The 24090-nt window shown below is 37.3% G+C and overlaps 1 protein-coding gene across 1 annotated transcript; it reads left to right on the plus strand.

The window, feature by feature from the left end:
* The first annotated feature begins 5664 nt into the window (after positions 1-5664).
* LOC100585566 (zinc finger protein 117-like) lies at positions 5665-12745 on the plus strand. Its single transcript, XM_030795608.1, is given in 8 exon segments — positions 5665-5722; positions 7291-7413; positions 7915-8010; positions 10174-10461; positions 10782-11574; positions 11634-11812; positions 11815-12567; positions 12570-12745. Coding segments are annotated over 8 exon segments (2466 nt in total).
* The last annotated feature ends 11345 nt before the right edge of the window (positions 12746-24090 follow it).

Genomic DNA, 24090 nt, shown 5'->3' on the forward strand with positions numbered 1-24090 from the left:
TTGATTAGGGGTATATTTTCTGGCTGACTTGATCAAACTTGTATCTAGCCTGCATTTTTAAAAGATGCTTTTAACTGTTTTTCTCTCAATGCAATTTTTCTCAGACTGAGAGCTGTTTTTCTCTTGAATGCTTTTGGTTTCTGTTTTAGAGGTCCCATTACTATCCCATGGTGTCTGTGAATGAGGTGGGCTGTCACAGAGCTCTTGGAGCTATCTCTGTCTGGACTCATACTGAAAATCCAGCAGTATTTTTTCTTTGTCTCTGTTATAAATACAAACTGAGGCTGAAACATTGCTCCTATTCCCATTATTATGAGGTGCAATCCTACCTGGGAAGCCTGCAGGCTCTCCTGCCGCTCAGGCTTCACTCTCTGATGTGGCACTGGAGTGCTGCTGTGGCAGTTGGTCATAACCTAAGATGTGTTCTGCCGGCTGTGAGCTCTGTGCTGTGGGTTGTGCCTCAGGGAAGGATGGTAGGAGTCAAAAGAGGACACCAGCCACCAGGACAGAGCAAGCAGGAGTGCTGTAGCCCAGTGCTCAGGGAGTAGAGAGCCATTGCTTTTAAATGTAAATAGCCATAAAGATATTCAACCCTATTCAACAATTTCTGTAGGAAAGAGAGAGCCTACCTTCAGCAGGCACCTGGCTTCAAGTTGCAAAATTACCTTTTGTCATGAAGATGTGAAAAGTTTATTTTGTCATTGATTATAACCAGTTAGCATACAAGTATGTCTTTGCAATCTCTTAAGCAGATTGACTGTGATGCCTGTCACATTCTGGTTTAATTATGAAACAGTTTTCTTTCTGTTTTGTCATTGTGGAGTTACTCTGGGGCTGGATAAAACTTTTCTTTTAATTATATTTTCCAAGCACTGTTTTAAATTACCACACATGATATAAACATATAAGGTGCCAATCAAGCTTTAATCTAGATGGGCCTTTCCGTCTCAGGCTTCCAGTCAACTCAACGACTGTGCTGCAAAATGCATGCTGTCCCCTGAATATGTAGGCTGAATCGTGCCTCTGCCTATTTGGTATCTAGTCCTGTATAATCACATCTAGAGAGGCTAGACCCGATTTCTAAATACTTCATAGAATAGCAATCAACCATTTTACCTCTTTCAATGACTCTTGTATTTTTAGACCTTGAGCTGATTCACAGACTACCGGGCCCAGAAGCCCAATTAGATTAACGTGCATGCATTGAATAGACATGTAGGCATGAGAATCTCACTTTCCCCTTTCTCCTCTTTTTAAAATGCCCACAAATGTGCAGATGACACCTGCTGCTACTCCACCCATCCAGGACCTAAGTTTGCAGCTCCAAATTCTGAATCTAGGTCTTGAGATTTGGGGGGAAAAAAGCCTTTATTTGAGAAATGCAAATTCTTTTAGTTATAAGGCTCGGAGACATTAAAATTAGACCACAGTTTTGTCTGTCTCCCTTCTTGGAACTGTGTATTTACTTGTTAAAACTGCTTGCTATTGCCACAAGTAGGTATAAATTAAACTAATAATGACATGCTGGACACCATAACCCACACCCTATAGCTTAACAATGTGTATCCAATTAGTAATCCATGTTATTTTTTGTGAATAAAAAGAATTTCTGACAAACCAATATGTATCAGCCCACTCTCTGTCCTCTCATTTTGCCTTCACTGATCCAGTTGTAACTGCTGCTAATCCAAGTGTAGATTCCAGGCATCTTGAATTTTTGCTCCCAGGTTACAATCCTCAAGGTTGGCTCAAATGAACTGTCTACTTATATTCATGTTGCCTCAGTGATTTCCTTTTAGGTAGACATATCATTTAGAATGTGCTAGAGCAAGGTCAGGAGATCGAGACCACGGTGAAACCCCGTCTCTATTAAAAATACAAAAAAATTAGCTGGGCGTGGTGGCGGGCGCCTGTAGTCCCAGCTACTCGGAGAGGCTGAGGCAGGAGAATGGCGCGAACCCGGGAGGCGGAGCTTGCAGTGAGCCGAGATCGCGCCACTGCACTCCAGCCTGGGTGACAGAGCGAGACTCCGTCTCAAAAAAAAAGAAGAATGTGCTAGAGCAACCTCTATGAGGCAATCTCTTTTTTGTTGTACTCTGCTTGCTGTAACACTCAAGAAAGAATACAGAGCCAGGTTGATTCGACCTAGAATCTGCATAAAAGAGCTGGCTTCTGCCTGATATTTATAAAGCAGGGTCAGATCGAGAATGTACAGGAAACCAGCAGGAGGCAGGAAACCAGCAGGAGACATTTTCTGCATTGTGAGATGTCAACATAGACATCTTAAAGCGCCCCTTTAAGAGCGTGGCTCTTTGAACTTTTCAGATCTTGTTCAGTGACCTGCTACAGTAATGTAAGAGGCTCCAGATGTAAATAGAATCTGATGGTAGAACTGTAAGTGTAAACAGGCATCTTAGGAGTGAGAGATCAAGGTCACAAAGTATCCAGAGCCATGATCACAACTATACCCACCTGTAAAATATGATACTGGAGTATTCTTGTCCTTCCTACCCAAGAGCTAGCCAATCAAGACAGGTGATCCAGGTTCTGGAGGTCCACCAGGGCATTTCCATTTTCTATTTAGAATCAGCCTGAGTCTGCCCTGCTTGGCTTATCCTTAAGCAATCAGCCCAGGTCACTGGGAATCTTCTCACAATCACCTAGGCATCTCTCAGACATTTGAGGATGTCCATGGCAGAACTGTGTCAGGCTGACAAGAGCAGTTAATTCTGCTTCTGTCTCAGTGTAAGAGAAATAAGTCATCCTGTGTCTGTCCCTCCCCTAATATAAGAGATGTCTTTGCTTGGTACCCAGATGAGAGTTTCTCCAGTTTCCTGGTACTTCAGTGAAAAACAAGGAGGAGGTCTGGAGACTCAAACAGATAAACCAATTGCTACCATTTCATATGGCCAATAGAAAAATAGATGAAGCACCACTGTCCCTACCATCCAGGAACTGTTAGTCTAGACAAGCAACTGAATTCAACATGGTTGAATTAAGCATCATGTGGTTAGCACAATGAATAGATGTGTGAAAAAAAAAAAAAAGTGGGCTTTATTTGGGCAACTTTCTTTATATTTTTGTAACTTCTGATGTCATCATTTGAGTGGATGTTTATGGACACAAGCGTTGTTATTATCCTTCTTATTTCTTATACCTTGCTAAGAATACATATTTATCTTCTAATAAAATTACCCTACAAAACCCTAAGAGATTTGTTTAAATTGCTTATTAGCATATGTTATAAAATTGACAGGGCAGTGGCTAAAAAAGATTAAAATTTCACAACTGTGTGATTTAGTTTTCTTTTAGGTAAACTTAGGAAAAACAGAACTGGAAATACCCCAGTGGCATAGAGAGCAGAATTCTACATAGGGTCCACTCTCTGCCCCAGCCCTGCTCAAATTCACCCTTTTTGGAGGCCTTATTTAGGTCTGGCCCCACCCTGGAGCCTTGTCTCACAAAACTGATTAGAAGAGATCAGAGTATTGGATAGTGAATCCTGCAGCCTTTCTAGAGCCAGTGCGCACAATTTTCTGAAACCCAAAGGCAGATAAATGGAAAAAATGTGTGAGTCTTAATTTTTAAATTTTTACTAAAACTGGTGCTTGCAGAGAGATATTCCATTTAGCAACCTGTTTTCTATTCCTGCAGATGCAGTAGTTGCTCCACAAGTCACAAAAAATTAAAACAAACACAATAAAAATTTCTTTAAGCTACATTAAACTTTTCCTTTCTGTATCCCTCTCCTCTGTCTATATTTAGCTTTTTATTCTGTACATATTTAAATAAAATCAGTGACAGAGAAACAGAACAAATAAAAATGCTGCACTTTTAATCTAAATCCTGAGAATTATTAAACACTTAGTACCAGCTCCCAAGGTGTTATGAGGATTAAATCACATAATGTGTAATTCCCAGTAAAGTGCTCTGTAATATCCTCTTCAGCACATAGTACCTGCTTTATAAACATTGCATTCGTACATGTGAAAATGTTTTTCAAATGCAGATTTATTCAGATATGGCTGCCTTCTGTTTGTTCTGTAAACTTTAAAGAGCCAGCAAAGAATATGAAAATTGATTGTCTTCATTTGAACTAGAAGTATTTGTGTCGTGACAAGAATGCTGAGTGTAAGGGACTCTGCTATGCCTGCTTTCTCTAACTAATGCTAATAACGAGCCCAGGAGGAGCATTCACAGGGGACTTGTTTGAAACACCCATTCATGGACCCTTTCCAAACCTGCAGAATCTCATTACATAGAGTGGGGCCAAAATCACCAAGTGATTTATAAGCTCATTAATGCTTGGAAGGCAGTGCTTACCTAAGTGGTTATTAGCCCAGGCTTCTAATTAGGATTACATGACCAATTTGCAGAAATCTCTTTACTCGTGCCCTTTCCACATGTTTATTACTCTGGGTGGAAGCATCCATGTTGTTTTAGTTAAGTTTCTCATGTGACTCTAAGGTGAGGACAGAATCAAGTATGAGTTGTTCAAGATACATTCATGTGAATTGAGTTGTGTTTTGTTTTGTTTTTTGAGACCCACTCTTGCTCTGTCACCTAGGCTGGAGTGCAGTGGCATGATCTTTGGTCACTGCAACCTTCACGTCCCAGGTGCAAGTGATTCTCCTGCCTCAGCCTTTCGAGTACCTGGGACTACAGGCATTTACCACCATACCGGCTAATTTTTTTTGTTTTTTTTTTGTTAGAGATAGGGTTTCACCATGTTGACCAGGCTGGTCTTGAACTCCTGGCCTCAAGTGATCTACTCGCCTCTCCCTCCCAAATGCTGGAATTAGAGGTGTCAGCCACCATGCCCATCCTGACAGTTAAGTTTTCTTTTTCAGTAAAGGGTGTTCACAGGGCTGGACCTATTTGGATTTGGCAAGGAGAGGGCAGTGTGGCCCATATTTCCATTACTGTAGCAGAAATTACTGGTGTCTGTGGCAGTGGAGGGCACATTAGGACAGCAACGGGGAAACTTACCTTTCCTTTTTTTTCTTTTTTTTGACACGGAGTCTCGTTTTGTTGCCCAGGTTGGAGTGCAGTGGCGCGATCTCCACTCACTGCAAGCCCCGCCTCCCTGGTTCACGCCATTCTTCTGCCTCAGCCTCCAGAGTAGCTGGGACTACAGGCCCCCGCCACCACGCCTGGCTAATTTTTTGTATTTTTAGTAGAGACGGGGTTTCACCATGTTAGCCAGGATGGTCTCGATCTCCTGACCTCGAGATCCGCCCACCTCGGCCTCCCAAAGTACTGGGATTACAGGCGTGAGCAACCACGCCCGGCCGGAAACTTTTTTGGGGGTTGGGGGAATGGAGTCTTGCTCTGTCACCCAGGCTGTAGTGCAGTGGTGCGATCTCAGCTCACTGCAACCTCTGCCTCCCGGGTTCAAGCGATTCTTCTGCCTCAGTCTCCCGAGTAGCTGGGATCACAGGCATGCACCACCACGCCCAGCTAATTTTTGTATTTTTAGTAGAGAGGGGGTTTCACCATGTTAGCCAGGATGGTCTCTATCTCCTGATCTCGTGATTCACCCGCCTCAGCCTCCCAAAGTGCTGGGATTATAGGCGTGAGCCACCGCACCCGGTCGGAAACTTACATTTTTATCTCCATGGAGCAGCTTATTTTTCCTGAATCTCTTCTTTACAAAGGACAAAAATGGGTGGACTTTTTCTGCAGGTCTTGGACCTTCTGCCTGTGGGTGTGGTGGTAGCAGGTAAACAAGTGGTGCTGACACCTTTAAAAGCATATTGTCAACATGCAGGTGTAGCTTGTCCATAGAATCTCATCTTAAAAGGAATCCCAGAGAAAGAGGAGAAAGAGGAAGACATGGCCTCTTTTTTAGCTTAATATGTCTCAGATAGAGAGCTGTGTCCACTCTGCCTCCTGGAATGCCATGCGTTTAGTTCTTGCAAACTTTTACTTCTCTAATGAGTTTGTTTTAACTACTTTTTAAAATTCTTATGATAGTCAAGGGTCTCTGAAAAATATTTTTTCCTACATACCAGAGGCTTCTCTACATCTCTACATCATGGCTCTTTATATGCCATGTAGAAATCTCGTTATGAATTTATAATCTGCAACATGAAAAATGTTCCCTCTGTGGCTGTTGAACATGGGAAGGTGTGACTACTCAAGATTCCTATTGGGGAAAAGCTGGGGTCTTTAGTAAAGAAGAACATGTAATGTTAAGGTTCCATCTCTGTTCTCCATTAGCTCTATGCAGAACACGATTAATAAAATGCTTTTTCAAATAGAATGGTATTTATTACCGAGAAAGTTCTGAAACAAATTATTAGGAGATAGATACCTGCTCTTTAGGGTGCTAAAGAAAGACTACTTAAAATCACTATTAAAAATTGCAGAACATACGAATTATCTGTATCTTGAAGTTTCCATAAAACTCATTTTTTATGGTTAAATTCAAACTCTAATTTACTTTTGAGATTGATATCGCAGCAGTGATGCTGCATTTTTCTGTGTGCATCATCAGCACATTACAAAAATTTGACCTAGTGCGGTTGATGTTAATGATTCACTTGGTTAAAGAGCTCTTGGACAGATTTCTTTACTATAATTATTTTTCTCTTCATTATTAAGTATTTTTTGCTGCTGATGTGCATGTGAACCATCACATTTAATCTGGCAGCTGCCTTTCTTTCTTAGGTTTTCTGTGCATATATCTGCCTTAGGAAAATGAAAGCTGTCATCCCTTTTTACAGGCCAGAAAAACTGGGAAAAACACAGGCTCATCCACTTACTGGATGTTTGACAAAATACTCTTCTTCGGCCAAAAACATTGACATTATTGGTCAGCTTGTTAGAAATTTAGAACATCAGACTGTTCGAGATCTTCTGAAAAAATAATCTGCATTAACAAGATCTGAAGTTTATTGTACACATTAAAACTTGCGAGGTACCTTTTAACTCAACATGTCTTTTTCATCTCAAAAATATACACAGCTCATTCTGTATGATGCAGATATAGCATTTAAAAATAGACATGTTTGAGTTTATGCCCTAATTTATACTTTATTATCCAGAAAAGTACCATATATACACAGATGTTGTGGCTCTTATGCCACTTTCTTTTCTCAGGGTTAGATAATACATTAGAAAATATTTCTGTGTTAAAAATTATTTTATGGATAATTTCATTCACTCCTATAAGTCAGAACCAGTTTTCTTTACTGTTTCATTTTACCTTGAAATTTAAAATTACGCCCATGACCACTTGGTAAATGTATGTGATTTTGTATATGTGTGTGTTTTTGTGTTTTTCAGGGACCATTGATATTTATGGATGTGGCTCTTTGGAGCAGTGGCAATGCCTGGACACTGCACAGCAGAATTTATATAGGCATGTGATGTTAGAGAACTACAGAAACCTGGTTTTCTTGGGTGAGGGTAACTTCAATACACATTTTCTAATAAACCCTAAAGGTTTTATTTCTCTTTTTTGTAGAATGTTTTCAGTGATTTATACTTTGCATAAATTGAGTTTCAGATCCTTGTTTTCAAAAAAATCTTTTAGATTTGTCATTGTAGAAAATAGTTTATTCAAGACATTTCATCTTTACCATAACTTTCCACATTCCTGAGCTGATCTTTATCATTCGGTCTTGATTAGTGGTAATTTTAGAAATTTATTGGCATAAAATATTGTTGCACACACCTTAAAATCTAACTCCCAACAACAATTGTTTTGATTCAGTAGTACCAGGTAGTGAAATTAAGAAACTACAAATTTAAAATATTTTCTAAATCTTTAGTAATTTTTGTTATAAATTAGCATTTGGGGATTAATTTACTAGAATATTCTATTACATTATGTTTACTGAGCACGTTACTAGGTTGGTAATTGGAGAATATGTGCAAGATTTATGTTATTTATTTTCAATAAAACAGATATTGCTGTCTCTAAGCCAGACCTGATTACCTGTCTGGAGCAAGGAAAAGAGCCCTGGAATATGAAGAGACATGAGATGGTAGCTAAACATTTAGGTAAGTGAGAGTGAATACACAGATGGCACAGAGAAGAGGTCAAAGACCAAGGAGAAGGCCACAGCTTAAAATGTGATTTGGTAAGCTGTGTTCTAAAGGAAATAGTTTCTGGAAAGCCTGAGGTTTTTTTTATTTTTCTCTCACATAGGACATATTTTGTATTGTTTTTCAATTCTCTAAAGATTCCTCTTTCCCTTTAGTGATCTGTCTTCAATTTCACAGTGAAAGCCAACGTCCTCTTCATGGGATATAAAAGACTGCACAATCTGACTGGTTTTTTGTTGTTGTTGTTTTGGGGGACACACAAATATGCATAATTTTGAGAAACTCTATGTAAACAGTTTTTTAAATTCTGTTTTTGCATCAAGTCTGAAATGTGTGAGTAGTGGTTTCTGTCCCATTGGTTTCTTTGTTGTTGTTTATTTTTCTCCATATTCCATTCTGTTTTTACTACTATAATTTTGAAATATAGTTGCATATGTAAGGCATATGCAGTGCCAATATACCTTTTCAGGATTTGGCTATTTTGGATTGGCTTTTTCTTTTTATTTGGCAGGACAGATTTGCTGCTGGTATTGTTCTCACTTGACAGCTATTTTCTTCAGGACTTTGACAATGTCACACAGTTCCCTTCTGACCTGCAACATTTTCTTGAGAAATTCACTCATTACCTCATAAGACTATGCTTATAAATAACATACCACTTTTATCTTGCAACTCACAATATTCTCTTGTCTGTGACTTTTAAAATTGTGCTTATATATGTTTTTGTTGTAAATATTTTTGTGTGTATTCCAGTTTCTTTGTTAACCTTTTTCATTTTTACATCAGTTTTTCTTATAATTTTTCAGTTCCTTTTTTATATTTTTTACCTCCACAATTTCTGTTTTTTGATATTTTTAATATTTTTGTTATCCCAATTTTTATGATTTTTAATAGTTGTCTGTGTTTCTATTTCATTCATGGAGTATTATTCAATTTATGTTAACTTTTTAAAATTAATTTAGTTTTCTAATGGTTGCTTTCTGAAACTTTTATAGTATTTGATAGAGCTATGTTGCCCTAAAATTTTGTATACATTGTAATCTTTAATTGAAATCTGAACATTAAAAGCAAGCTACCTGTCACAGTGTCTATAATGTAGCTTTGTCCTGGCAAAGTCTGAAACCATTTGTCTTAGCTAGAGATCCGTAGAGTCTTTCAAACATGTTCTTAGGATGTGTCTTGTCTGAAATGTTCTAGTTGTTTTTTAGTTAAAAGACTTTATTCATGTTTCTTCTTAATAGTCATCACTTGCTACAACTGTTCCCTCTCTGTAGTACAGTCTCTTTCCTGCTGTAACATTTACCTTTGATCTCAGCAGACTCAAAATGTCACTCCAAAGTATATCACTGTTAATTTCAGCACTTTATGTCATTGGAGACAGAAACCAGTGTCAGCAAAAGCACCAAATAAAGCCAGAAATAAAGATGTGGGTGTGTTATTTTTCTTGTTTTTTGGAAAAGAAAGCAAAAGTTGGTAATGTACTTCTAAAGACACTGTGTTATACTGAGGAGCAAAAAGAGCTGTGTTGGGTAAATGTAATAAACTTTTCTTTTCCTTCCATGTGGCTTTTGGAATTGTGCTAACCTGGAACACTGCACACACTTAACTCATTTATAAATTTTCTTTTCTTTTCTTTTTTTTTTTTTTTGAGATGGAGTCTTGCTCTGTCACCCAGGCTGGAATGCAGTGGCATGATCTCGGCTCACTGCAAGCTCCACCTCCTGGGTTCATGCCATTCTCCTGGCTCAGCCTCTCCAAGTAGCTGGGACTACAGGCACCCGCCACCATGCCCAGCTAATTTTTTTGTATTTTTAATAGAGATGGGGTTTCACCATGGTCTCGATCTCCTGACCTTGTGATCCGCCCGCCTCAGCCTCCCAAAGTGCTGGGATTACAAGTGTGAGCCACTGCGCCTGGCCTCATTTATAAATTTTCTACAAATGCATTTTGGTCAATATGCTTTGGTTACATTTATATGTCTATGAAGGAATTCAAACCTGTGGTATTTTGCTATGTCATCTTGCTTACGTAGTTTGTGTAACTTTATGGGTTAGATTTGTAAAGTATATTCATCTGAGTCGAGCAAGTGAAGTAATTTGTTATTTTTATTTCTTTCAGTTATGTTTTATTATTTTGCCCAACACCTTTGGCCAGAGCAGAACATAAGAGATTCTTTCCAAAAAGTGACCCTAAGAAGATATAGAAAATGTAGATATGAGAATTTACAGTTAAGAAACGGCTGTAAAAGTGTGGTTGAATGTAAACAGCACAAAGGAGATTATAGTGGACTTAACCAATGTTTGAAAACTACCTTGAGCAAAATATTTCAATGTAATAAATATGTAGAAGTTTTCCATAAAATTTCAAATTCAAATATACAGAAGATGAGACATACTGAAAATAAACATTTTATTTTATTTTATTTTATTTTTTATTTTTTTTGAGATGGAGTCTCGCTCTGTCACCCAGGCTGGAGTACAGTGGCGCGATCTCGGCTCACTGCAAGCTCCGCCTCCCGGGTTCACGCCATTCTCCTGCCTCAGCCTCTCCGAGTAGCTGGGACTACAGGCGCCTGCCACCACGCCCGGCTAATTTTTTTTGTATTTTTTTAGTAGAGACGGGGTTCCACCGTGGTCTCGATCTCCTGACCTCGTGATCCGCCCGCCTCGGCCTCCCAAAGTGCTGGGATTACAAGCGTGAGCCACCGCGCCCGGCCGAAAATAAACATTTTAAACGTAAAGAATGTGGCAAAATATTTTGCATGCTTTCACACCTAATTCAACATAAAAGAATCCATAATAGAGTGAATTTCTACAAATGCGAAGCATGTGGAAGAGCCTTTAACTGGTCCTCAACCCTTAATAAACATAAGAGAATTCATACTGGAGAAAAACCTTACAAATGTAAAGAATGTGGCAAAGCCTTTAACCAGACCTCACACCTTATTAGACATAAGAGAATTCATACTGAAGAGAAATCCTACAGATGTGAAGAATGTGGCAAAGCCTTTAACCAGTCAGGGACCCTTACTACACATAATGTAATTCATACTGGGGAAATTCCCTACAAATGTGAGAAATGTGATAGAGCTTTTAACCAAGCCTCAAAGCTTACTGAACATAAGTTAATTCATACTGGAGAGAAACCCTACAAATGTGAAGAATGTGGCAAAGTTTTTAACCAGTTCTCAACCCATACTACGCATAAGATCATTCATACTGGAGAGAAATATTATGAATGTGAAGAATGCGGCAAAGCTTTTAACCAATCTTCAAAACTTACTGAACATAAGTACATTCATACTGGAGAGAAGCCGTACAAATGTGAAGAATGTGGTAAAGGCTTTAACCAGTCCTCAACCCTTACTACACATAAGAGAATTCATAGTGGAGAGAAACCCTACAAATGTGAGGAATGTGGCAAAGCTTTTAACCAACTCTCAAACCTTATGAGACATAAGATAATTCATACTGGAGAGAAACCCTACAAATGTGAAGAATGTGGCAAAGTCTTTAACCAGTCCCAGCCCTTAATACGCGTAAGATAATCCATACTGGAGAGAATCCCTAAAAATGTAGAGAATCTGGCAAAGTTTTCCACCTATCCTCAAAACTTAGTACACATAAGAAAATTCATACTGGAGAGAAACTCTACAAATGTGAAGAATGTGGCAAAGCCTTTAACTGATCTTCAACCCTTATTGGACGTAAGAGAATTCACACTGGAGAGAAACCCTACAAATGTGAAGAATGTGGCAAAGTTTTAACCGATCTTCAACACTTACTACACATAAGATAATTCATACTGAAGAGAAACCCTTCAAGTGTGAAGAATGTGGCAAAGCTTTTAACCAAGTGTCAACTCTTACTATACATAAAAGAATTCATACTGGAGAGAAACCTTACAAATGTGAGGAATGTGGCAAAAGTTTCGATCGATCCTCAAAACTTACTACACATAAGAAAATTCATACAGGAGAGAAACCTTACAAATGTGAAAAATGTGGTAAAGCTTTTAACCAGTCTTCAACCCTTTCTACACATAAGATAATTCACACTGGAGAGAAATGCTACAAATGTGAAGAATGTGGCAAAGTTTTTAACCGATCTTCAAACCCTACAGACCATAAAAAAATTCATACAGGAGAGAAATCCTACAAATGTGAAGAATGTGGCAAGGCCTTTAACCGGTCCTCAACGCTTACTAAACATAAGGTAATTCATACTGGAGAGAAAGTGTACAAATGTAAAGAATGTGGTAAAGCTTTTAAACAGTTCTCACACATTGCTATACATAAGATAATTCATACTGGAGAGAAATCCTACAAATGTGAAGAATGTGGCAAGGCCTTTAACCGGTCCTCAACGCTTACTAAACATAAGGTAATTCATACTGGAGAGAAAGTGTACAAATGTAAAGAATGTGGTAAAGCTTTTAAACAGTTCTCACACATTGCTATACATAAGATAATTCATACTGGAGAGAAACTCTACAAATGTGAAGAATGTGGCAAAGTTTTAACTTATCCTCAAACCTTGCTGCACATAAGAAAAATCATACTGGAGAGAAACCCTACAAATGTGAAGAATGTGGCAAAGCTAACCTATCATCAACCCTTACTCCACATAAGACAGTTCATATTTGAGAGAAATCCTGCAAATGTGAAGAATGTGGCAATGCTTTTAACTAAATCTCAAACTTTACTAAACATAAGAAAATTAATACTGGAAACTTACAAACCTGAAAGATGTGACAATGATTTTGACAACACCTTCAAACTTTTCTAAACATACAAGAAATCATACTGGTGAGAAATCCTAAAAATATGAAGAATGGTACAAAGCCTTTAAATAGTTGTCACGCTTAATTGTAGGTAAGATAATTTATACTGGAGAAAACTCCCAGAAGTGTGAAGAATGTGGCAAAACTTTTAATTAATTTTCACACCTTATAGCACAGGAAAGCACTTCAGAAAAATTATACAAATATAAATGTGGAAAAGCCATTAATATCTGCTTACATCTTACTCAACATTAGAGAGTTAGTGCTTAATAAAAGCATTATAAAAGCAATTAGTGTAAAATCAGAAAATGAAAGTTTTTTTTTTTTTTTTTTTTTTTAGATGGAGTCTTGCTCTGTCACCCAGGCTGGAGTGCAGTAGTGTGATCTTGGCTCACTGCAACCTCTGCCTCCCAGGTTTAAGCAATTCTCCTGCCTTAGCCTCCAGAGTAGCTGAGACTACAGGCGCACACCACCACGTTTGGCTAATTTTTTAATTTTTAGTAGAGACTGGCTGTCACCATGTTGGCCAGGCTGGTCGTGAACTCCTGACCTCAAATGATCCACCTGCCTCTGCCTCCCAAATTGCTGGGATTATAGGTGTGAGTCACTGTGCCTGACAAATATAAGCCTTTAAAGAGAAGAAGGTTTTCGTTTTGAAGACAAACATTAGGAACATAAAGAGGGTTGTAGTGTCTTTACTTGTATCACAGATTTTATTGTACACGTTATGCACTAAAGGAAAATCCTGAAGCAGTGCTCAAACTTTGATCAACATCAGGGAGTTTGTATTGGAGAAAAACTGCAAATGTAATATATTTGGAAAAACATTTTTCAAAAACTACTGCTTAGAAAACACCAGGGGACTTATACTAAAATATATTTTTGCAGATGCAATAAGTATAAAAGAAATTTAATTGAAAATTAAGTGTGTGTAAATATCAGAGAATTCACAGTAGAAATATCTAAGGCACTGACACTTTAAACATTGCACTTAATCAGTGTGCTGAGTACAGAAAATAATCCAAAATTAAAATTATTTTTATATAACTTTAAAAGAGGTAGAAATATTTTAGTTATAATTACATTTAAAGTATACTTTTTTCTTTGAAAAAATTACAAAATTTTTAATTAATTAATCACATCAGGGCAAATGAAATATCCATCAACTCCAGCATGTATCATTTGTATTACAAACCAATTCTACACTTTTAGTTACTTTAAAATGTACAAGTAAATTGCTGTTGACTATAGGGTCATTTTCATGGGTATAATAAAAATTATATACAAGTATAAATAAAATCCTGAGTCTTAAAATTCTGAGTTCTGCTTAAACATTTTAAACATTTTGTTATGTATTTTTCTTTGAACATGTCTCTCTGCCTGCAAACATAACAGAATATTAGTATTGGTTTACATAGAGTTAACTATACCCATATACTCTAAAAATAAACGTTACGTGCAAGAAAGTTATGGACTGTTTTTGTGTGAGTGTGAGTTTGTACCTGTTTTCAAAAGAAAAGAGTACTATTGGAACAAAACAAATATTTTAATAATGTACTAGACAACTGAAAACTTCAAAAATGCTGAAAGTAAATGTATACTCTGTTTTGTATTGAATTCATTACTGCCAAATCTTCTGACTTATGATTCAGAATCTCTCCATGCAAATTTTGTTTTTACTTGCCTGTTAGTCATGCTAGACCTAAAATTTTCTTGTTTCTTACCATTTTTTTCTTTTATATGTTATGAGGTATTTATTATGTGAGCTGTTCATGGATTATAAGAATGATAAAATTGAGTACTGCACACAAGATAAGTTTTAGATGTATTTCCAAAATTGTTTATTAATTGTATTTAGTTAGAACATTCCATTTGTTCTTTTAATTGGAGAATCCTATATAAGCCTATATTTCTTATTCTTTTCTCTTGTTATAATTGACATAAGTAAATTTATTTATTTATTGAGCTAATTTGTTCAGGTAAGAACTAGGAATGCTTCATAAGTCAGGATGTTTTTATATATAAATGTGGCAAACAAATATGACAGTGCTTGCTATGTAACAGATGCTCCATAATAACCTGTAAACATTCCTGCTGGAGTTAGTTTGTAACTTCCAGTCAGAGATGGAAAATACCAATAGTGAAGAAATAACATTGATTCTTCATGTGCAGATAACATTTTTTTTCCATGCTGCAAAGCTAAATCTTGCTGAATTTAAAGAGAAATTTGGTTCTTTTATTTCCTGATTACTTTTAGTTTTGTTTGTCTTATTATGTGACTTCTGTGTATTCATTGCAGCCCTTCTCCTTCTTTTTCTATGTGATGGCTACACTTTTCTTACTGTTGTCTTCATGCCATGTCATTTTATACGGTATTTTATAGATTTTGATGAGAAAGTTGGTATTTTTAATGCACTCAAAAATTGCTTTTTATTGGAGAGTGCTTATCAATATAACTTTCTGATCAGTTAACTAAGATAAAAGGCATACATTGTCCATGCGTGAGAGGATTAAATCAGTTAGCATTTTTTTTTGTTTGTAAAAGGAAAAACTTATTAAATTTTTAAACAGAGTTATTAAACAGAGTTTCACTCTTATTGCCCAGGCTGGAGTGCAAATATATTGTGGCAAATATAAAATTTGCTAGAAAATACATCTTAGAAATTAAATTATGAGGGCAAATGGTAAGTGAAGAATTTTAAATTTAATTTTCTATGATATAGCATAACATACATTTCCATGCAGAATCTTTTATTTTTAAATGTGAATTTAAAGGTTGCAAAATAATAAAATGACTTCTGTTGATGTGATGTTTGGAATAATATTTCTTTTTTACATTGATATTACAATTCCGAGGAATTTTTCTCTCATTATTTTTTTAGTGGGTGAAGGTGAATGTACAGTTCTTGCTTTTTGTCACCTAACTATAGTCAGCTTCTTGGTCATTTTCTCTAGAAAACTTTTGAAGATTATGGCAGCTTTTGGATTAAACATTTTCTGTTATTTTTATGCAAATTTGTTTATTGTGCTCACAGGGTGGCCAGTCATGAGACCATAAGCAACAGCTGCCCTTTTAGTGTCTTTCATGCCTTTACCATTTGTAATAAATAAATGTATACTTTATTCTGCAAAACATGATGTTTGGAAGTATATGTTGTCAAATGCTTAATTCTAGATAATTAAGGCTTTACCTCACATCGTTAACATTTTTGTGGTCAGAATGTGTGACATTGTCAACGTTTTTCAAAAGCACAACTACATTATTATGATCTGAAGTCACTATACTGTACAAAAAGATCTCTTAAACTTATTCCTCCTATTAAACTATAATTATATATTCTTTGACCAACATCTTTCAAAACCCCCCTTTTCTCTAAATACCTTGGTGTCTGGTGGTCATCACTTTACTCTCTACTTTAATGGGATTAAGTTTTTTAGAATCCCTGTGTAAGTAAAATCATGAAAAATAATCTTTGTGCTTGGCTCATGTAGACAAATATAATGTCCTCCAGGTTAATTCATGTGATTGAAAATAATAGAAATTTCTTTTTTAAAGATGAAGAGTATTCCATTGTGTATATATACCACATTGTCTTTATTTACTCATAAATGTTGAACTGTTGGTTGTACATTTTGGTAATTGTGAAGAGTGGTGCAAAAAACATAGAAGCATAAATGTTTCCTCATTCTGATTTCACTTGTTTTGGATATATAACAGTAAAATTGCTGTACTGTGGTTTAATTTTAAATTTTTTGACAAATTTTTGTTTTTCATAGTGACTCCTCATTCACATTCAAACCAACAGTGTGCAAGCATTCCTTTTCTTCATACTTTGACTAACACTTTCTTTTCTTTTTAATAAGAGTAATTCTAACAGGAGGGAGTTGATAATCTCCTAGTTTTTCTTTTTGCTTTCCTCATTATAGTTGATATTGAGCATTTTTTATATGTCTCGACCATTTGTCTTTTCTTGAAAAATATTTATTTAAGCCTTTTGCTCATTTTTAATAGTTACTTGTCTTTTGTTGTATAGTCATTTAAGTTTTTTATGTGTTTTTGTTATTAACCCCTTGTCCCACGTGTGATTTGCAAATATTTTCTCCCATTTTTTTCAGTTGTCTCATTTTGTTGATTGTATCAGATTCCATGAAGCAGCTTTTTAATTTCAAGTAATCTAACTTATCTATTTTTCTTTTCATTTCCTCGGATTTTGAGGTTAAATAATAAAACTCACAGCTTAGATCAATGTTATGGGCTTTCACTCTATATTTGTATAGTAATTTCTGAGTTTTAAGCCTTACATTTAAGTATCTAATTTTAGTTGATTTTTATATGTAGTGTGAGAAGAGGGTCTCATTTTATTTCTCTGCATGTGGATATAAAGTTTTCTCAACCTCATTTATTGAAGAGACTGTCCTTTTTTAAAGAAATTATAAAATAAATTAGCTTAAATACGTGGATATATTTCTGATCTCTTTTCTGCTCCATTGGCCTATGTGTCTGTTTTTATTCAAGTACCATACTGTTTTGGTTACTATACTTTGTAGTATATTTCAAAGTCAGGTATAGTGATACCTTCAGCTTATTTTTATTTTTTTATTTTTTTTCTGCTTGGTTGCTTTAGCTATTCAGGGTCTTTTGTGGTACCATATAAATTTTAGGTTTGTTTATTTATTTATTTATTTATTTATTTTTTGAGACAGTTTCACTCTTGTTGCCCAGGCTGGAGTGCAGTGTCATGATCTCAGCTCACCACAACCTCTGCCTACCAGGTTCAAGCAGTTCTCCTGCCTCAGCCTCCCTAGTAGCCGGGATTACAGGCATGTGCCACCATGCCTGGCTAATTTTGTATTTTTACTAGAGACGGGGTTTCTCCATGTTGTTCAGGCTGGTCTCGAGCTCCTGACCTCAGGTGATCCACCCACCTCAGTCTCCCAAAGTGCTGGGATTATAGGCATGAGCCACCATGCCCTACCAAATTTTAGATATTTTTTAAAAATTTCTATTAAGTATGTCATTGGTATTTTGATAGAGTTTGCATTATATCTGTAGATCATTTTGTGTAATAACAATTTTAGCTGTACTGATAAGGCCAATTCGTGAATAAGTACTATTTTTCCATTTGTTTATTATTTAATTTTTACTTTAATGTTCTTTAGATTATAATGTATGGTGTTTTAACATTTTGATTAAATTGATTTCAAAGTATAGTTACTACAGTTATTGTAGATGGGATTGTTTTTTAATTTCATTTTGAGGTAGTTAATTTTTAATGTATAAAGATGATACTATTTAATGTTGATTTTAAATTCTGCAAGTTTAATACATTTGTTTATTAGTTCTAGTGGTTCTTAGTGAAGTGTTAGTCTTTTCTGTACTGTAGATTATGTTATGTGCAAGGAGAGGGATAATTTAACTTTTTGGTTTTTTCAATCTGGATTCCTTTTATTTTATTCTCTAATTTCTCTGTCTTGAATATTTAGTACTACATTCAGTAAGTCTGAAGGAAGTGGGCATCCTTGTCTTGTTCTGCTCTTAGACTAAAAGCTTACAACACTTTCCTGTTTAGTATGTTGTTAGCTTTGCATTTTTTTGTTATATATGGCATTTATTGGCTTGAGGTGGATTTGTCCTGTACCTATTTTTTTCAGAGATTTATTGTGAGGGAATGTTGAATTTTTTTGAAACTTTTATTCTGTATTTGAATGTTAGATTTGTGAAATCACAACTAATCCCATATAAATACAGAACATCCTCAGATACTACTATAAATATCTCTATGCATGCAAACTAGAAAATTTTTTTTTTCTTTTTTTTAGATGGAGTCTCGCTCTGTCGCCCAGGCTGGAGTGCAGTGGCGCAATCTCGGCTCACTGCAAGCTCCGCCTCCCGGGTTCACGCCATTTTCCTGCCTCAGCCTCTCCGAGTAGCTGGGACTACAGGCGCCCGCCACCACGCCCGGCTAATTTTTTTGTATTTTTAGTAGAGACGGGATTTCACCATGGTCTCAATCTCCTGACCTCGTGATCCGCCCGCCTCGGCCTCCCAAAGTGCTGGGATTACAAGCATGAGCCACCGCGCCCGGCCGAAAATTTTTAAAAAACAGATAAACTGTATACACACAATCTCCCAAGACTGAACCAGGAAGAAAGAGAAGTCTTGAACAGAAGAAAAATTTATAATTAAATTTGTAATTAAAAAAACCCTACATAGTATAAAAAGCCCTGGATCAGATGAATTCACAGCTAAATTCTACCACGTATACAAAGTTGAGCTTGTACTAATCCTTCCTAAGTTGTTATATTAAGTCAGCATCATCTGGATACCAAAATTTAGTTGACAACAAAAAAAAATCTATAGTTCAATATGCGTGATGAACATTGAAACAAAAATCTTTCATGAAGTACTAGCAAGCTGAGTTCATAAACAAATCAAAAAGTTATTTTGCCACAATCATGTGAGTTTTATTTCGTGAATGCAAGGGTGTTTTATCATATGCAAGTCAATAAGTGTGAATCACCATATAAAGATAATTAAAATGATTAAACCATATAATTATTACAATAGATGTGGAAAAATCATTAAAGGAAATTTAATGTTCATTCATAAAAATATTCTCAACATATAAGGCATTGAAAAAACATACCTCACAATAATAAGAGCCATCTATGACAAATCCTCAGGCAACATTATACTGAACAAGAAAAAGCTTGATGCATTCTTATGAATAAAAATAAGAACAATGTCCACTCTAAATATTCCTATTCAACATAGTTCTGGAAGTCCTAGCCAGAGCAATCCAACAAGATAAAGAAAAAAGAAAAAGGGATCCAAATAAGAAAAAAGGAAGTCAAATTATCTTCACTGATGATATAATTCTCTACTTGAAAAACGTTAAAGATTTCTCCCAGACTCCCAAGCCTAAAAAATGATTAAGCAAAGTGTCAGAATACCAAATCAATGTACACAAATGACTGGCATTTCTATACACCCTGAATAACATTCAACACTTGAATAACATTTAAGCAGAGAACAAAATCAAGAACACAGCTCTATTTAAAATAGCCACAAACAAAAATAATATACCTAGGAATGGATTGAGTCAAGGGGGTAAAATATCTTTAGAAGGAGAACTACAAAACACTGCTGAAAGATATCAGGGACAATACATACAAATGGAAAACATTCCATGCTCATAGATTTGAAGAATCAATATAATTAAAATGTCCATGATGCCTAAAGCAACCTGTAAATTAAATGCTCTTTCTATCCAACTATCAATGCAACTTTTTGTAGAATTAAAAGCAATGGTTTTAAATTCATATTGAAGAATAAAAGAGCCCAAATAGCCAAGGCATCTTTAAACAAAATGAATAAACCTGGAAGCCTCGCTTTACCTGACTTCAAACTGTATTACAAGCGACAGTAACCAATATAGCATGGTTCTGGTACAAAAATAAACATGTAGAGCAATGAACAGAAAAGAGAGACTTGAAATAAAGCTACACTCCTACAACCAACTTATTTTTGACAAAGTCAACAGAAACAAAGGGAAAATAACTTTCCATCTAATAAATGGTACTGATAAATAATGGACTATATAGTTAGTCATATGCAGAAGAAAAAAACTGAACCCCTACCTCTCAGCATATAAAAAATGTAGCTCAAGATAGATTAAAAACTGAACGTGAAGCTTCAACCTATGAAACTCCTATATGGCCTTCCTTCCTTCCTTTCTTCCTTCCTTCCTTCCTTCCTTTGAGACGGTCTCCCTCTGTTGCCCAGGCTGGAGTGCAGCAGCATAATCTCGGCTCACTGCAACCTGCCTGCCTAGGGCTCCCGTGATTCTCCTGCCTCGGCCTACCGAATACCTGGGATTGCAGGCGCACACCACCACGCCTGGCTGGTTTTTGAATTTTTGGTGGAGACAGGGTTTCGCCGTGTTGGCCAGGCTGGTCTCCAACTCCTGACCTAGAGTGATCTGCCCGCCTTGGCCTCCCAAAGTGCTGGGATTACAGTCTCTCTCACTCAATGCTCAATGTTGCCCAGGCTGGAGTGCAGTGGCATGATCGCAGCTTGCTGCAACCTCCACCTCCCAGCCGCCTGCCTTGGCCTCCAAAAGTGCTAAGATTACAGTTTCTGCCCGGCCGCCACCCCGTCTAGGAAGTGAGGAGCGTCTCTGCCTGGCCGCCCATCGTCTGGGATGTAAGGAGCGCCTCTGCCTGGCCGCCCCGTCTGGGAAGTGAGGAGCGCCTCTGCCCGGCCGCCTATCATCTGGGAAGTGAGGAGCGCCTCTGCCCGGCCGCCTATCATCTGGGAAGTGAGGAGCACCTCTGCCCGGCCGCCTATCATCTGGGAAGTGAGGAGCACCTCTGCCCGGCCGCCTATCATCTGGGAAGTGAGGAGCGCCTCTGCCCGGCCGCCCATCATCTGGGAAATGAGCGCCTCTGCCCGGCCACCCCGTCTGGGATGTGAGGAGCACCTCTGCCCGGCCGCCACCCCACCTAGGAAGTGAGGAGCACCTGTGCCTGGCCGCCCCGTCTGGGAAGTGAGGAGCGCCTCTGCCCGGCCGCCAATGGGTCTGGGAAGTGAGGAGCGTCTCTGCCCGGCCACCCTGTCTGGGAAGTGAGGAGCGTCTCTGCCTGGCCGCCCCATCTGGGATGTGAGGAGCACTTCTGCCCGGCCACCCATCGTCTGGGATGTGAGGAGCGCCTCTGCCCGGCCGCCTGGCATAGGAAGTGAGGAACGCCTTTACCCGGCCGCCCTGTCTGAGAAGTGAGGAGCCCCTCTGCCTGGCTGCCCTGTCTGGGAAGTGAGGAGCACCTCTGCCCAGCCGCCTATCATCTGGGAAGTGAGCGCCTCTGCCCAGCAGCCCATCGTCTGGGAAGTGAGGAGCACCTCTGCCCGGCCGCCAATGGGTCTGGGAAGTGAGGAGCGTCTCTGCCCGGCCACCCTGTCTGGGAAGTGAGGAGCGTCTCTGCCCGGCCGCCCCATCTGGGATGTGAGGAGCACTTCTGCCTGGCCGCCCATCATCTGGGATTTCAGGAGCGCCTCTGCCCAGCCACCACCCCGTCTAGGAAGTGAGGAGCGCCTGTGCCCGGCCGCCCCGTCTGGGAAGTGAGGAGCGCCTCTGTCTGGTGGCTGTGCAACCTTCCAAGTGTGAAGTGACAGCCTTCAAAGTAGAATGAGTGAAGACACTGGCACTGATTATGTAACACCTTGGCAGCTATCTCAAGTCATTGATGGTGGAAGTGTTGGAATTACAGAAGAAAGCAAACACACAAATTTGACTAAAGGCGATTTTGTGACTTCTTTCTATTGGCCTTGGCAAACCAAGGTTATTCTGGGTAGAAATAGCCTTGAAAAGGTGATATATATATGAACGTATCTGATTTTTTTTCCCCGTATAGTTCTTACTTTGTGCATTTGATATTCAGTTGTGTTTGTAATCACGGAAAAATAAAAGTATATATAAAACAAAAGAAAATCCTATATGAACACCTAGAAAATACTCTTGTAGACACTGGCCTCTGAAAAGAATTTTCACTAACACCTTAAAAGTAAATGCAACAAAAATAAAAATTGACACCTAATTAAACTAGATCTCCTGCACAGCAAAAGAAATTTGACAAATAGACAAGCTACAGCATGGAGAAAAATATTTGCAAACTGCATACAACAAAAAAATTAATATATAAAATCTATAAGAAATGTAATAGGAAAAAACCACAGAATATGTCAATAGATACTTCTCAAAGGAAGATATAAAAGCTGTCAAGAAACATGCAAAAAATTGCCCAACATCTCAAGCCATTAAAGAGATTAAATCAAAATGACAATGTGATAGCATCTCTCACCAGTTAAAATGGCTGTTACTAAAAAGTCAAAAAAAATAGCATGTTGTAGAGAACAGGGAATGAATGTTTACACACTCTTTGTGAGAATGCAAATTAATTCAGCCTTTTGTTGACTACTTCAGCCTTTTGTTGGAGCCTCTACTTCAACAAAAGATGCCATGAATTTCAAGCTATTATGCTGACACATATATTGTCTCTAGAAGGGTTCTGGTTTGTTTGCAATCAAGGTGTAGCATTTCTGGCTTCCCTTGTGCTGCTTTGTTTGTGTGAAATAGGAAGGTAGGAAGTAAACCATGACATTTCTATTTTCTACAGCCACAGCATCTGAATTCTAGTGTTATGTCAACTAGAAACAATGTCAGTATTTCAAAACTGACAAAAAGAAATTGATACTTTATCATTTTAAATGTTTTTATAGATTATAAAAATTTATAGCTTCTGAATTATATAAGTTAAACAACCTGAACATGCAGATACCTAAAAGTTTTACCTAGATAGTAGTATTAATATTTTAATAGGTTATGATTGTGAGTCACAGCTGCCCCATTGAGTTTACTGGAAAGCGGTTATTTATCTTCTAAGTGTATACAGAGAATAGGCTTTCATAATCCTAAACAAAGAGATCTTTTAAGATTAGCACTATATTTAGATTTGAATAAAATTCATAGGCTTGTAGTAACAGAAATTTTAATATATTTTCTAGTAGAAAAAACTCAATAGAAATGTTATTCAAATGAGTTTTTAAAAAGTTTATGTGTTCATTAAATAACATTTAAAATTACATTGTAAGTGGCTGATTTGTAATTCCAATCTATTTCATTTTAGTCACTGAGAAAACATATCCTTAAATTATTCAATCAGAAAAAATATTCTTATATTAGTGTTTCTGAAACTTTCAGAAACTGTAGGCCACTCAGTGGATGGGGAGGCATGTGCAGACCACAAATTTTCCATGTAATAATAGGCTCATCTTAGCTTTAATATAAAAATTAAATATATTTCAAAAGTAAAATTAGTGGCTTAAGTCATGAGAGACATTATTGTCAGAACCCATTTGCCAAATTATTTGTGTTAGGCTTAGTAATAAGTGCTTTGAACCAAAAATCAAGTTCTACATACTACCTCAGGGTAAAAAGAAAGTGGTTTTTATCTGATTTATTTTTACCAATGAAATATTTTTATTTTTAAACTGTTATTTTAGATTTAGAGGGGGTACACCTAGCCTTTCTAGACTTCCTTAGTAATTGGTAAATTTCTCTTTTTATTTTGTCATTATTACTTTTTCTGCACTCAGGCTGGAGTGCAATGGTGCAAACATTGCTCATTGCAGCCTTGAACTCCTGGGCTTAACATATTCTCCCTCCTCAGCCTCCCGAATAGCTGAGACCACAAGCA

This window comes from Nomascus leucogenys, chromosome 17 (genome assembly GCF_006542625.1).
Source record: "Nomascus leucogenys isolate Asia chromosome 17, Asia_NLE_v1, whole genome shotgun sequence".
Lineage (NCBI taxonomy): Eukaryota > Metazoa > Chordata > Mammalia > Primates > Hylobatidae > Nomascus > Nomascus leucogenys.